This window comes from Pseudopodoces humilis, chromosome 3, assembly GCF_049639895.1.
Source record: "Pseudopodoces humilis isolate 2021_Gansu_Grassland_sample_001 chromosome 3, ASM4963989v1, whole genome shotgun sequence".
In the NCBI taxonomy this organism is placed as follows: domain Eukaryota; kingdom Metazoa; phylum Chordata; class Aves; order Passeriformes; family Paridae; genus Pseudopodoces; species Pseudopodoces humilis.
The window spans coordinates 56,662,213-56,675,880 of NC_142202.1; the positions used below are offsets into that span (position 1 = coordinate 56,662,213).

General features: G+C 40.3%; 1 protein-coding gene and 1 long non-coding RNA gene across 4 annotated transcripts in view; one reads left to right on the plus strand and one right to left on the minus strand.

Annotated features, from left to right (window-relative positions):
- The first annotated feature begins 379 nt into the window (after window positions 1–379).
- On the plus strand, window positions 380–6,994 carry LOC148184653 (uncharacterized). 2 transcript variants are annotated; one of them, XR_015772181.1, is made up of 3 exons: window positions 380–492; window positions 4,963–5,082; window positions 6,859–6,994. It is a non-coding gene; the product is annotated as an uncharacterized LOC148184653 (long non-coding RNA). The 2 variants fall into 2 exon arrangements; XR_015772182.1 differs by having other exon boundaries at window positions 416–492; window positions 4,960–5,082.
- Window positions 5,478–13,668, minus strand: part of MTHFD1L (methylenetetrahydrofolate dehydrogenase (NADP+ dependent) 1 like) — a 143,936-nt gene continuing 135,745 nt past the window's right edge. For both annotated transcript variants that reach the window (XM_005518641.3, XM_088053208.1), the window contains 2 exons: window positions 12,116–12,224; window positions 5,478–8,451 (listed from right to left, as the gene is read on the minus strand). In XM_005518641.3, the coding sequence (XP_005518698.3) occupies window positions 12,135–12,224 (90 nt within the window). In that variant the 3' untranslated portion in view covers window positions 5,478–8,451; window positions 12,116–12,134. The remainder of the gene's footprint in view (window positions 8,452–12,115; window positions 12,225–13,668) is intronic.

The window sequence follows — 13,668 nt, forward strand, 5'->3', positions numbered from 1 at the left end:
CTCAATTCAGCCATTCCCACCACTTTCATTAGCAATGGAGTTGTTCCTGCAGGCACTGTCCCACCTGCTCTGGGGCAAGACTGCCTGCATGGGCTGAGGTACCCAGAGCTGGTGGTTTAAACCCATCCGTCTGCTTTCACAGGGGGGGGCTGTGAAGGGGCTGCAGCCTTGCTGCCTTCACTGGGGTGAGGGTAACTCTGGCCACTGATCCAAACACCTAAGTCCATCAAACACCACGAGACCAAAACTCCCAGCTTAGGGCCTGGTGTGATGTGGGGTAGGCAGCACTTGCACCTGCCAGACCTCGTTGTTATAGAGAAACTTAAAACACCTGAGGGCTGGGGGGCTGGAGTGAGAGATGTTTCTTTTGGGCGTTCAGGCTTTTTCTTCTTGTTTTTCCCCTCAAGTGCTTTGAAACGAGATTAAGCCAGTGCTCTGAAAGTCTGCAGGATGTGACTTGGACTATGACAACTCATCCAAGAGAATGAGCAGGTTAGTGGTCTTAATGTGGCCCCTTTGAGGGGTTGTAGGGGAATAGCTGTGCCATGCTTCCACAGTCCAGGGGATTGTTTGGTTCTGGCCATCCTACCTTTGCAGCAAGCCTTTGCTTTTTCAGCACATTGCATGAATAAGCAAGCCTTTCAACTTACAGATGTTAAGCAACCCTACAGAGTGTGACCTAGTCCCTAAATCTGTACATGAAACCACAAATTTGCTTAAAGAAATTTTAAGAAATTTATTATTATTTAAGAAATTTCTTATAAATTTTAAGAAATTTAAATAAATACGTTGAGCATGTGGTGGGACCTGGTGAACTACAGAGGTCCTTTCCATCCTGAGTGGTTCTGTGTAAGCAGTGTGGATATGGCCAGCATCTGTACCAGATCTGAGTGGATGGTTTAGGTGAATATTTAAATCCTAAAATATTTTTATTAGAAAAAATATAGACTTATAACCTGCTGACTCTATACTGGAGTCCTCACCTCTACTGAAAATATTTTAAAAAAAAATCTATTTGCCTGCTGGGCACTGGCATTTAAATAAAGCGTGTAGAATTCAAAGCATGTACTTGAATTTTTAAGTCCATTTTTAAGTTTATAAATGTTGTGAGAGTTTTTTGGGGTTTTTTTTACATCTGTCATGCACATCTTTCCACATAGTTCACGCATACATCTTCACCTGGTGGTGCGCAGCAGGGAGGAGGATTTACCCTATTTGTAGGTTGGGGTGCTGTGGGGTTCTCTGCCCAACCCTTGGCCTTGGTGGCATGATGGCAAATGTCTGCAGTGAGTCCAACTGGATCCAGTGCTGATTGTGTCTGAACAGTTCCCCAGACACTGGTTTCTAGATGCAGGCGAGGTTTTCTTCTATCCTGCTGCAGCAGATGGCTGTAAACATTTCTGTAGCTGTTCAGGCTCAACTCTAGCTGGTTGAGGCAACGTGAAATTCTAGGTCAAAAGGTGAAATGCTGCTAAATTTAAGATTCGTTTATGTAGATGAACAAATGGTTACTTGGACTGTTTCCATTTCAGTTGCACTAAGCAAGGTATGGCTCTTCCAGCATGTCTCCCTGACACAGCTGGGTATCACAGCCCCTTCACAGGAGTTATGAAAAAGGTCCCCCCCAAACATGTTATTCCAAGTATGCAAGCCTAATTGCTCCTGTGCATCCAGGCTTGTCTCTCTAAATGTTTGGATTTGGCTTTGTAGGTTCACTTCACCATCCCTTATACAGGATTAAACAGTGTATTAATTCTCCTGTCAGTTTGTTCCTACCACTTGTCTTTAAACAGTGGAAAAACCTGAACATCAGAGATGTTTGGGGTAAGAATCCATTTGCAGATATACAAATATATTTGATGGGATCCTCTCACTGCAAGAAAGTGAGGTTTTGGGACTTTTTTCTTTTGTCAGAGCTTAAGGAGACAAAACTCTAATACCAGCAGAAAAGCAATGTTTTAGGGAACAGTTTTTGCACTCAAGTACTCCTTCCCCAAGCACGGTGTTGGATGAAGATGCAGTTGGTCCTTTCCAAAGGGTTAGAAAAATAAACCATCTGTCTTTTAAACAGCTTTTGAAACTCTTGGTTTGATAATTGCAGGTTGTCTGCACAGCTCCCAGACGTGTTTAAATCACACTGGGTATAACTCTCCCATTTCTGCTTCCAGGCTGGTGTGTGGTTTGTTTGTTGCTGAGTAACTGCAGTTGTGGAATAGAGATGTCCAAATTTAGCCAAGGTGAGGTTATCTGTCACAGTGACCCTCCACAGAGGAGGCACGTATGAGGAGGACTCAGTAAATACAGGAATCTGAGCCTGGAGCCTCCCCCCTCTCTGGGCTCCATGGCAATTGCTGCCACCCTTCTGATCCCCTGCAGTTGCTATAGGTGATGCCAGGCACAAGCTCAATGCAAGATCTTCTTCCTGTCTCTGGGGATCTGCTAATCCATACTGTGAGGAAGAATTGATGGGAAACAGCTCACAGCACCTTGCTATTGGTTGCAGCTGGCTCTTGGTCATCTCCAGCAGCATGAATTTTCCAAGTGTATTATCTCAGAAGCTATTTTAGACTTTTTTTTTTTTTTTTTAGCATCATTTAAAATGATGACATTTTTCACTTGCTGGTCATCTCTTTATCTACTATTTCTTAGTTACACTTCAATACATTGTGTTGATTTAGTGTATCTCTTTAATATCAAATTATTTTTAAAAGTTCCCTTTTCAGCAGCAATTTGAAATGTACTTTTGTTTTATATATAGCCTTCTTCAGAACTGTTGGTGTTAAGTTATATACTGCTCCACTTAAAGGAACTTTTTATGTGAGATTTAGTGAAATTACTTTTCAGATTCACCTTGATTTACAACTGCTTTCATATAAATCTATCCCAAAAGAGTGAACTTAATTCCTATGCTTTGTTCCTTCATTTACCATCTTCATTGTTTTTCTTCTTTTATTATTTTTCATTTTCCCCATACTACTGAGAATTAAGTAACTTGGATACTTGGTTATTACTGACAGACTGAGATTTAAAGTCTGCCTGACTTTCAGTAGATCAAGAAGCAGAATTAGACACAGGTTTCATCCTGGATGAACAAGCTTTTGCCAGGTATTAATGTCTGATGCTGATTGACAGCAGTTGAGCTTTCTAAACGTAGGGGAAAAAATCAACCTCTGTATGGCACTGATGCGAAGGGCTTGGCTCATTAAACAGTCACCTCAAGCTAATGTCGTAAAGAGTAGATTGCTCTCCCCAGAAAGCTCCCTCAGGGAGAGTTCACTTACCTCAAACATTTGAAAAAAACCAACAGGTTGGCAAATATAACTTTTTCTGACCGCAAGGGAGGCACCAAGGTGATCGAGATGAGCTGGAGCTGTGTGGGAATAGTGTAGCACCCAAGCACAGAACCAGTGAATAAAGGGACTTTGTGTCCTTGCAGAGATTCTGTCTGGTTGAAAGCTGTGTAGGGGCTGGTCTGCTGTCCCAGACACCCTCCTCTCTGTTCTTCCCTTCAGCCTTTCCTCAAAAAAGAAAATGGAAGGAAATATCCTGGAGTTCATATAGTGATGTAGCTACATGTCATGTACATAATACATGTTTTGTACAAGTACAGCCATAATTGTATTTTTCTGGAGGAGAAATATAAGCTCTGTGTGTGATAAGAACATGCAGGGGCTGCACTATATGGGCAGCTAACAGGCTGTATCCCGAAAAGCTGAAACTTTTCTTTGGCATTAAGAACGTAACTTTGACCAGATGTTGATGGTAATTGAGTTGAAAGAGCATGATGGAAATTGCCCAGTGGGAAACAATTTAGCTTTTAAAATGTCATAACTTAAACCTTGATTTAGTGTATTGCATAGAAGTGGGCATGACTTGTATTTGATACATCCTCTTTTTTATTAGTACTCTGCAAAGTGAAGTTCTTAAGGTGCCTGTGGCGTGTGGGGGGGGGTGTATTCCAGCTCTGGGCTTCCTCAGTCCTAACTTTTTCTGCTAACATCTTAGCTCATAGGAGCACAGAACAGTTTACCTGGAGATCATCCAGTGCAGAGCTGATTTAAAAAGGTTAGTCAGGGTCTAGCTCAGTTGAGCCTGCGCTGGTATGTAGCAGTTTAGCTCCTCCCAATCATTACACAAAAGATTTAAGTTAAAAATTTCACTGGGGAAGAAAATATTGAAGACTTTAGGTAAAAGCTGTATGCATGAATTGATTCTTGCTCATGCTTTTGTGTATGTAATACATTACACTCAACCACATGGAGTAGGGAACTGTTATTATGACCACACTTGTGAAAATATTTGAATTTAGCTTACCTTACGTAAACACTCTGGCCTTAAATCTGCAGCGAATGGTAACATGTATAGCACAGCAATCCTATACTCAGGACAAATGTCTGAAGGGGCTTTTAGTGTTACCATTCCAACCCTCTGAAGCAGGGGTCATACCTTGGCCTTAAATTTTTTCTCTAAAATATTTTCTCTGAAGAAAATCCTATAAAAACCTGCATGTTTTAAGGGGTAACACCTTCCCTCACCACCCTACTAATTCAGTGGAGGGGAGAGTTAGCACATGCCTCCTACACTCACTCCTGGTTGATTGGGTGGCTGTCAGGAGGGCAGACCCAGGGGCCACCAAGAACAAACCTACTGCTTGAGACCTGTTCCATATGGGTAAGATCCTGGTTGAAACATTGCAGAGAAGCTGTTTGGAAATCTAGCCATGAGAAGCATATTAAAAACCCAGTACTAATGCAAATCACATGGCTAGGACCTCATTTAGCTATTTAGAAAACAGGAGCACTGTCCACTATGTGCCTGCAATGCTCTATTTCTTCCCCCACCTCCCCCATTTCATTAATTCGTGCTACCAGGATGCTTTCTGCTCTATTATGGCCTAATGATTTAGCACCCATAATTCCTGAAACTTTTGCATTGCTTGTGTTTGATTCCCATTTTGAGAAGCCCACAGACAATATTCCTGTACCTGACACTGCTTCACACAAATCCAGCTGACAACTGAGAAGTGGAAAATGTCCATCTGACCCTTACATCTGACCCAGACCTTCATATCAAGGACCAAAGGTAACAGCAAGATATTTTGGGACCAGAACAGGATGTTAGCCTAATGTGCCCTTCCCCAAGCACAAACCAACTTCAAAAGAACTGTACTGTGGACAATCCTCTAGTGCAGGGCCCTTTGTGGCAACAGCCAGGCACCAAACACTTTCCTAGGTTCTAGGAAGCCAGGTAAGAGTCCCAGACTTTGCTCACATACTGTGGCACTTCACCACAGTATGGCTGAGCTCCTCTCCTTCCTTGGCATAGTTGTGTTTAACTGGAGACATGGGCATGACAAAGACTAAGTGGCTTATGAGGAATTAAAAAAAAAAAGAAGTCACTATTTATGTAGACAAGATCATAGAGAGAGAGAGAGAGAACAATATTAAATAATGGATGTATTTATTAATGAATTCAGACAGGCACCACTTGTGCAAACTAAACCTTAGCACACAGACTTTATTTTCATGTTCATGGCAACTGAAATTCTGGGAGCTTGAATTTCAAACTACAAATGAAGAAACCTGTTGCATGTATTCTGAAGTATTTCAATGCCATTGCAGAATTAGTTCAGCAGTAGCAATAACAAAGTATTCAGTCACTACAGAAAGCAGATCTTCTGATTATAAACAACCGCATGGTGCTAAACACACTTCAGCAAACGCAGGGATAAGCTTGGCAAGCTGCCTTAATAAAGCTGTGGTTCTGCCATGTGACAACGCTGCTCAGAGTAGATGCAAAAAAAAAACAGGAGTCCCACAGTCATGGCCATGTAACAAGTGACACATATACCAATAAGACTGATCTTAAAAAGTTTTCGTGTTAAACTCTTCTGGAGCAAGGCCTCAGAATCAGGGTGGTCCCAGGGAACATACTGTGCCAGTTTCTGCAGCTCAGCTGGTGGCCAGTAGCTCAATCCATTTGGATCATGACAAAGGACCAAAAATGCAATAGCTTGAGAGATTTTGGAGCTAGTTAACTAGATGGGGTGGGGGTAAATCTACAACAAAAGACAAGTGGGCCATTTCAGCTTTCCTTGAATTACTGAAGCTATCTAAACAATATAACAAGTCCTGTGCACACTATGGTAGAAAAATTACAGGATGTTTGTCAGCTCTCAACTAAATGAGCTGGAATGGTGTTTTAGGGAGAGACTGATGGGTCAGATAAATGGTCCCAGCATGTGTGGCCTGAAGGGATGAGATGGAGACAACACTATAGAAAGTGTCAAACAGTAGCTTGAGATGACTTATAAAAGTTGTTGCTCAAACATCCACATCCTCACAGAAGCTTCACAGGCAATCAGCCAGTGCCACATATAGTATCCTACACTGCATGGGGACAATTCCAGTGCACCTGCAGTGGAACCACAGTGACTCCTAGAAAGGCACAATTATGTATTTTCTGAATTTCTCTGGACAAAATGGAGAAAAATGTTGTTTATTTTTCTTGTAAGGAAGCTACTAGGAAAACTATGTTTTGAAACCACACATACTTTCTTCCAAAACATTTTGGCTAAAAATTTCTTGGCTGAATAGATGAGTGTGTGCAGGACTGATTTACAGCACTGTTGTATATGAATAGCATCGAGTTCTGTTTTGTGGCACAATTTAATAGAGAATATAAGAAATCTCTCTTCCCAGCAGCTCTGAGAGCTTGAATCTGACTTTCTACTCATCATGTTTGTCATGCCCCAGTGTAATTAAAGCACCCAGAGTCTAGGCTGTTAAGAGCTCTGTTGTCTAGTACAGATAAAATATTAAATTGCTCTAGTTTTTACATTTAAATTTATCTTCACAGCAATCCCTGTGGTGCTGGAGGACCATGCTATGAATAGCACTGAAATGCAGTCAGCAGATATTTCCGTGCTGCTCCAGGAAAGGCAGAGACAATTAATTGTCCCCAGTTTGCTCTACTGTCCATAATTATAGTTTTGAGTTTATAAATAACGGAGCTTGATTTTAAGAACCAAAACAAACCCCTCAATTACTACAGAGTTCCTGAGATAATTAAGTCTCCAAATGGGGCTCTGCAGAAGGGAACCAAGGCTACACTGCAAAAGCCCATAACATGCAGATGTGCGTAAGCAGAGCAAAGCGACAGGATGGAAAACGTCATCAGGAAAATAAACTCTCTCATCATTATTTCACCGCTTTTTACCTAAAAAAAACAATGGCCTATTGTCTCGATTCACCCTATTGTTCTGTCATATTTTTTGTTATTGAAGGAACCAACAGTCAGTCAGCGAGAGTTTCCTGAGGAGTAGCAGCTTGGAAAGTTAAATGCTGTATCCTGTGCCTAAGGCTTGCTTTTTGATATAGGTTTTAGGAAAAACCAGGAAAGTAAAGTTACTGAGACAAATTTAAGCACATGGTTTGCAATTCAACTTGTTTGAATACCCCTTCAAATGGAAATGCCCTCCACTTTTACAAGTGTGGTCGTTAAAACCTGCAAAATGAAGCAGAAAAAAGCTGTGCCCTGTCCGCATCCCTGCTTGATGGACGCTCCTCTGTTGTTACTGGGCCCTTGTATACTGCCAGGGAAAAACTCTAGGTCGGGAGCCAGCACAGCAGGAGGCTTCATTAGCCATGAACAGGAGCAAAACAGCGCTTCAGAAGGAGCAGTGCCCTGTCTGAACAACCAGCTTCACCACAACAAGCACATAATCAGCTGGACAGCCTGTAACACACGCTTTGGATAAAGACAGACCTATGCATACAAGACAGCTATGGCTTAAGTGTTTCAAAAGATCTTTGCCCAACAAGGAAACAAATTATACATTAAAAACCTTTTACAAAATACATGCTCTGTTCTTCCTCTGTTTAATGTCTTCCTAGCTTGAAGCTTGGCTGTTGCCCAAACGCATCCAGAGCAACGCTTGATGATAACTCAAAAATGTGCAGTTAATCTGTGTGTAGTTTCAGCTCTTGAATGCCAGGAGCAAAAGTGTACTTTTCAGAGAGAAATAGGCTTGGTCACACAGCATAATCATGTTTATGCAAGTTTTTAGTAGATAGCCAAGATAAAGGAAATACTTCTGTATACTCCTCTGAGAAAAGACAAAAACTCTGAGTTGAAAAACTGCTGTTTTTCAATGTCATTTTATCCACTAACAAGCGTAAGCCCCAGTAGAGAGCTTCCTGTGTTACAGCGAGTAAAACTTTAGCTTGCTGGCTTGTTTTGGGTTTTTTTTTTGGTTTTTGTTTTGTTTTGTTTTTTTTTAACCTTACAGCTATATTTCATCATAAAAACTAGTTTGAAGAAAGAGTAAACTTTTGCTCTTTGGTCTACCTTGACATTCCTCCAGAGACAAATAACAGGAATATTTCAGATTCACTTTTTGTCTCCTACTTGCAGGAAACAGGAAAGCTGCAGTTCTTAATTTTCAGGCTTCTGAAATGACAAAGATAAGAAATTTATACATTGAAACAAGATATCTTCGCTTTCTTTAAAGGAAAAAAAAAAGCTCTTCACAACCTAAAATGAATGCTTCAGTGAAATGGGATATTTTCACCTTCACCATAATAAACAAAAATGTATAATTATGCCATATGCACCTCGTATTTTTCATCTGTATAGCCCTTCTAGGTGAGAAACAAAAATATGTACTCATACAGATGCATGTACTCGTACATGATACAGACTTCAGACTGCACATCACTGTAGTAACTGTTGGTGACTGAAAGCTAATGCTGTGGAATGAGACTAAAAGAAGTAATTCTTTTGTTTATAGGCTCAGTTTTGTGGATGTAAGGGAAAGGTCTTTCTATTCATATCTGAATAAATTAAGATGAAAACATCTAACAAATAGTTTGCAATTTCAGAACACCAGTTTTGGCCTCCTGCTCTTATGGACTTCTTCATGGCCATGAAGATGCTCACAGGCAGAGCGCTGGGATTCCTCTCAAGTTCAGAAAATCTCTGAGAGCTAAAGTATCCATTCTGGGTACTAAAATAATTCTGATGCTCTGCCAGTTTTGAAGACTGTGAGAATACATCAGACACTGTGGACAGTGGCAGCCTTATGAAGTCACAACCAGCTGAGGAGAACAATTTCCCCCTGCTGCCATCAACCCAGACACTCAAAGCCTGCACAGTAAGAGCAGGCACCTACTGCCACTGATTAAATTAGAGTGATCCTTAGAGCTCACAAGGATCCTTAAACAAACTCTACTTGTGCAAGTCCAGTTTGTGACTTCCCCTCACTGAGCAAATATTACTTTTCTTTTTATCTTTTTTTTTTTTTTTTTAAATTTCTTCCTATTGGCAGACTTATCTCCATGTAAATCTTACTCTGACTGGTGCTCTCTACAGACAGCTCCTAGGGAAACAATTTCAACTTTCTTAGTGTATGAGCTGGGCGGTATAATTTAAATAGGACAGTGGCCAGTGATGAAGGACTAGCCAGATTCCTTTGGGTTTTTCATTTTTGTATATTTATTAATGTTTCATTTTTTGATAGATCACATTGCTCCTGCAGAGAGCCTGCAATATTGTGTGTCCAAGTACTGCCTATTTGTCAACAAAGAAAAACAGAGTTGACTTTTATGATAAGGTTTTTGCTTCTATGACTTTTTAGAGCATGTTCAAATGACTGGTGAAATGGTAGAGAAAAATCAGAGTGAAAAATGACACCCAGTGTTTCAGCTCAGCCAGAGCCTCACACAGCATCCTGAGAAGGAGGAACCTCTGCCTGTATCTCTGTCACAGGTCTGATGAAGATATGCATTGCAGAGGAGGATATTAACTGCACACTAGAACAACTGTTCTCAGCTCTGCAGGCATGTTTATAGTGAAACATCTGCAGCTCTTCCATAAATTTCTAAATATTTTTCAATTAAAATGTCTTAGAGATCTGAATCAGCCCTAATGAGCTGGCAAAACATCATATTATTAGTAATATTACACCATACACTAAAATGCCGAAGAATTCAAATCAAATTAAAAAAAAACCAACCTTTATCTGACATCACAGAAACAAACCCACAAAGACCTCAAAGCATAGTATCACCTACAGTGTGGGTTCACTTCAGTGAATATGTGAAAACAGAGGATGCTACTAGACTTCTTCACAAAAGTTGGGAGCAAAGACTACATGGGAATATTATTTCTCTCTTCTTCCAAAATTAGCAATGTACAAATCTAGCACATGAACCAGATAAATTTTAGAGCTAATGAACACTTGACTGTCTTGTGTGGTGCTCAGTGGATATTACCATACTCTCATAGCATTTATTTAGATTGTTAAAGGTAGGAACACAGATGAACATGTGCTTATACTGATGAAAAATATATATAATCAAGCTCTTTGTTTCTTTAAAAGGCTTAAACTTAATGAATCATTCATTGTCAGATGCCAACAATACCTCCATAATGACATTAAAATAATTTCTTAACAGTTGGTTATATATGTTATTTCCTAACAATATGTTTTTGTGACTTCGTTAGCATTTCTTTTTACTTCTGACAAAACACCATCACTGACTAAAAGCCAAGTTTAACATTTCCATTTCATGCACAGCTTCCAATGAAAGGCCTTCACAGTTGGAATGGAGTATTTTCTCCGCTTAATTACTGTTGTTCTTCCAAACTCATCAGTCCCTGGTTTGGATGGATTTGTGTAAGACTAGGCAGTAAACACCCAATTAAGCAGATTATGTGAATCTGCATAGAGATTTTACATTAGGATTCTACAGTCATTCCAAATGATTCAGAAGCAATTACATGGCTGACACATGATGAATCAATATGTATGCATGAAGCTGTCAGACATATCATGAGTATCAGTAACAAAAATGGGATATATGCCAAGGAGTGGTATGTGCAACACTACCTAGCCACAGAATAGTCAGAATGTGGCTTGCATACAGGTAATTACCTGTGCATGTAGGCTAACTTTTGAGCTAGGTGCTTTTTACTTGTCTTGACTGGCACACACAAAGTGGCAGAATCTGCTCTCACCAGATGTTACATGAATATTGTGGCATTCACGTGAATGCGTGGGCAAGTGTTCACTTGGTCTGGCTGGGCTGTGCAAACCCCTCCCCTCCTCTGAACAATCCATCAAAACACAGAAATAGAAAATGAAAGCCCTTTCACTCAATCCATAGTAAGAAAGGACTGCTAAAGCAGGGCTGAAGCACCTGGGCACATCCACCTCAAAGCTGTGGCTGATCTGGGATCCCATCACAGTCCTATTAGCTCATAGTAACAGTGTTGTTCTGTCTTAAAAAAGAAAAACCCTTTTGCTGTCCAGACCAATCTGTTGGGGGAGAGAGCTAAGTGATGAAAGGAGAGAATCCCATGACAGGCACACATGGTTTGTTTCAGTCAGGGTTACATTCTCTCTTACTCCACTTACTATGTTAAAAGGTTAAAATGGAGTAGCATGAAATATTTTCATAACATCTTGTATTTTTAAGTGAGGAACATGTGCTGCACAAAATTAAAGCAGGACACCGAGAAGATTAAGTACTTAGAGAAAGGGAGGAGGTGGTGAGGGAACTGCAACCTTCGAGGAAAAGGGAGAGAATCCAGCATGAAAAACAGGCTAAGAGGACAGCTTTGTGTTCCTGAAATGCTTATTACCATTTAAGAGAGATGACAGCAGCTATGAAAACACAACATGAAGAAACAAAGCAGAGCTCATGAACAAACGGAGAAATATCTTCCATGATATCTAGGTAATGACAGACACACGCTGCCATGTGAGTGTGGTATCAAAGAGTATTTCTTTTGAGGTAAGATGACATGGTTTCTTCAGACTGGCTTTTTCCACAGCCAAGAGTGGTGCAGTTGCAGAGCTCGCTCCTCCTGATGCCAAACTGGCAGAGCCAGGAAATCCAAAAGGCACCATTAGTGGAGAACAGCAAAGTGCTGGTCACCGTTCAGCAAATGAGAAACCCATGTGGTAAATTGCACATTATGAAATACACCCCTAAAGTGTCTGAAATCCTTCTTGAATCTAGATAAACTCCTGAGAACCTTTCTTACACACATACTAGGCACAAACATCCTCCCCCAAGCTGGAACAGGAAAATACAGGCTGTTGACTGACCTGAATTTGGATGTCACTCTCAAAACAATCCTTTCACTTGCTCTGTGATGGGATCAAGGTCAATGTCATAGAAGCATGGCCTTGTGGGCAGTCCTGGCATGGTGCTCATCTGTGGGAACAATGACATTCAGTTATATTCCTGCACCTGTAAGCAGATAATCAGTCTACCCTCACATGTAAACCTTAGATTAAGAGAAAGGTTGGATTGTTCAACACAGGCTCAACCACAGATATGATCTTTACCATATTTTTTGTTTCTGGTGAAAAAGTCAAACTAGGTACTTTTTAAAAAGATTTTTAAGTATAAGCTTCTAAAAGACAAGAAAGAGAAATCAAAAGCCACAAAATAGGTTTTGTTAGCACAGCAACCTAAGAACAATTTCTATAACTAATTGGAACTTGCTTGTTCTTCAAAATGTTTATCCAGAACATTTATCCATTTATATCTCCTGAAAAAAAAAAAAATCACAAAGCAAAGGGCAAAGATGTAATTGTCTGAATTTACCTGGTGATATTATTATCACCAGGTGATAATAATTTGAACTCAGACCTCTCCCACAGAAAACCAGAATAGAGAAGCAGAATTAATCACAACACTTACCTAATGTCAGGAGCAAATTGAAATAATTCTACTAAGCATCCAGGAATTACAGCTGAATCCTAATTTAGTAGTTAGAATTAACAGGTTGAGATATGAAGCTAAAGCAACCCAATTATCTCAAACTATGCATAATTAAGATCCTGATCTAGCATAAGACACTAGCATCTGCATACTTTTAAACATGTCAATAGTTTCATGGATTTAAATTACACAGTTAACTACATCTCTGCTCAGGCTACTTATACTATTATTGGAAATTGACATTTTTAGCAGCAATTAAAGGCACATGACTAATGTGGAAATCTTGAGGTACCCCACAACAGCTTAAGACCCTTTAAATCAGAGTTCCCCTGTTTCCCAACTCCCTGCCTCAGGACTCCTCTCTTCTCCCTTGCAAAGATGTCTGGAGAGCAGGTTTGGCAGAATAATGCTGTTTTCTGATCTGCTTAGTTTTCTTCTGTTTCAGACCCTTCATCCAGAAAGGGCTTCCCCACTCCCAGTGCCACCACTGGCACAGTGTTAAGGCTGAGCCTGTGTGACAGTTTTAAAACAGGACCAGTTTGGATACACTTGGGTCACTTTGGATTAACACCCTGAATATCTCACTATATTTCCACTAATTCAGGGAACTCTAAAAACAGCCTTTGGGCTTAATGACTCCTTAAACCCTTAGGATATTTTAACCTCCTAAGTGGAGGAAGTGGAGAATGCCCCTCCTATAATAGGCCCTATATTAATACCTAAATTGATGAAAGACCTTACGATCTCTCAAAACAAACCTGGAATTCAACTTTGCTTGACTGCTTGTTGGCTGTGAGTCCTCAAGCATTAAAACTTATTTGCTAAATTTTGAGGAACAAACTTTTCACCAGAGTAAGTCAGCAGAGTTCATGAAGACTGGTGGTTAACCTGACCAGAGGAGGAAACCTACAAACACGGCTGTGTAGAAAAA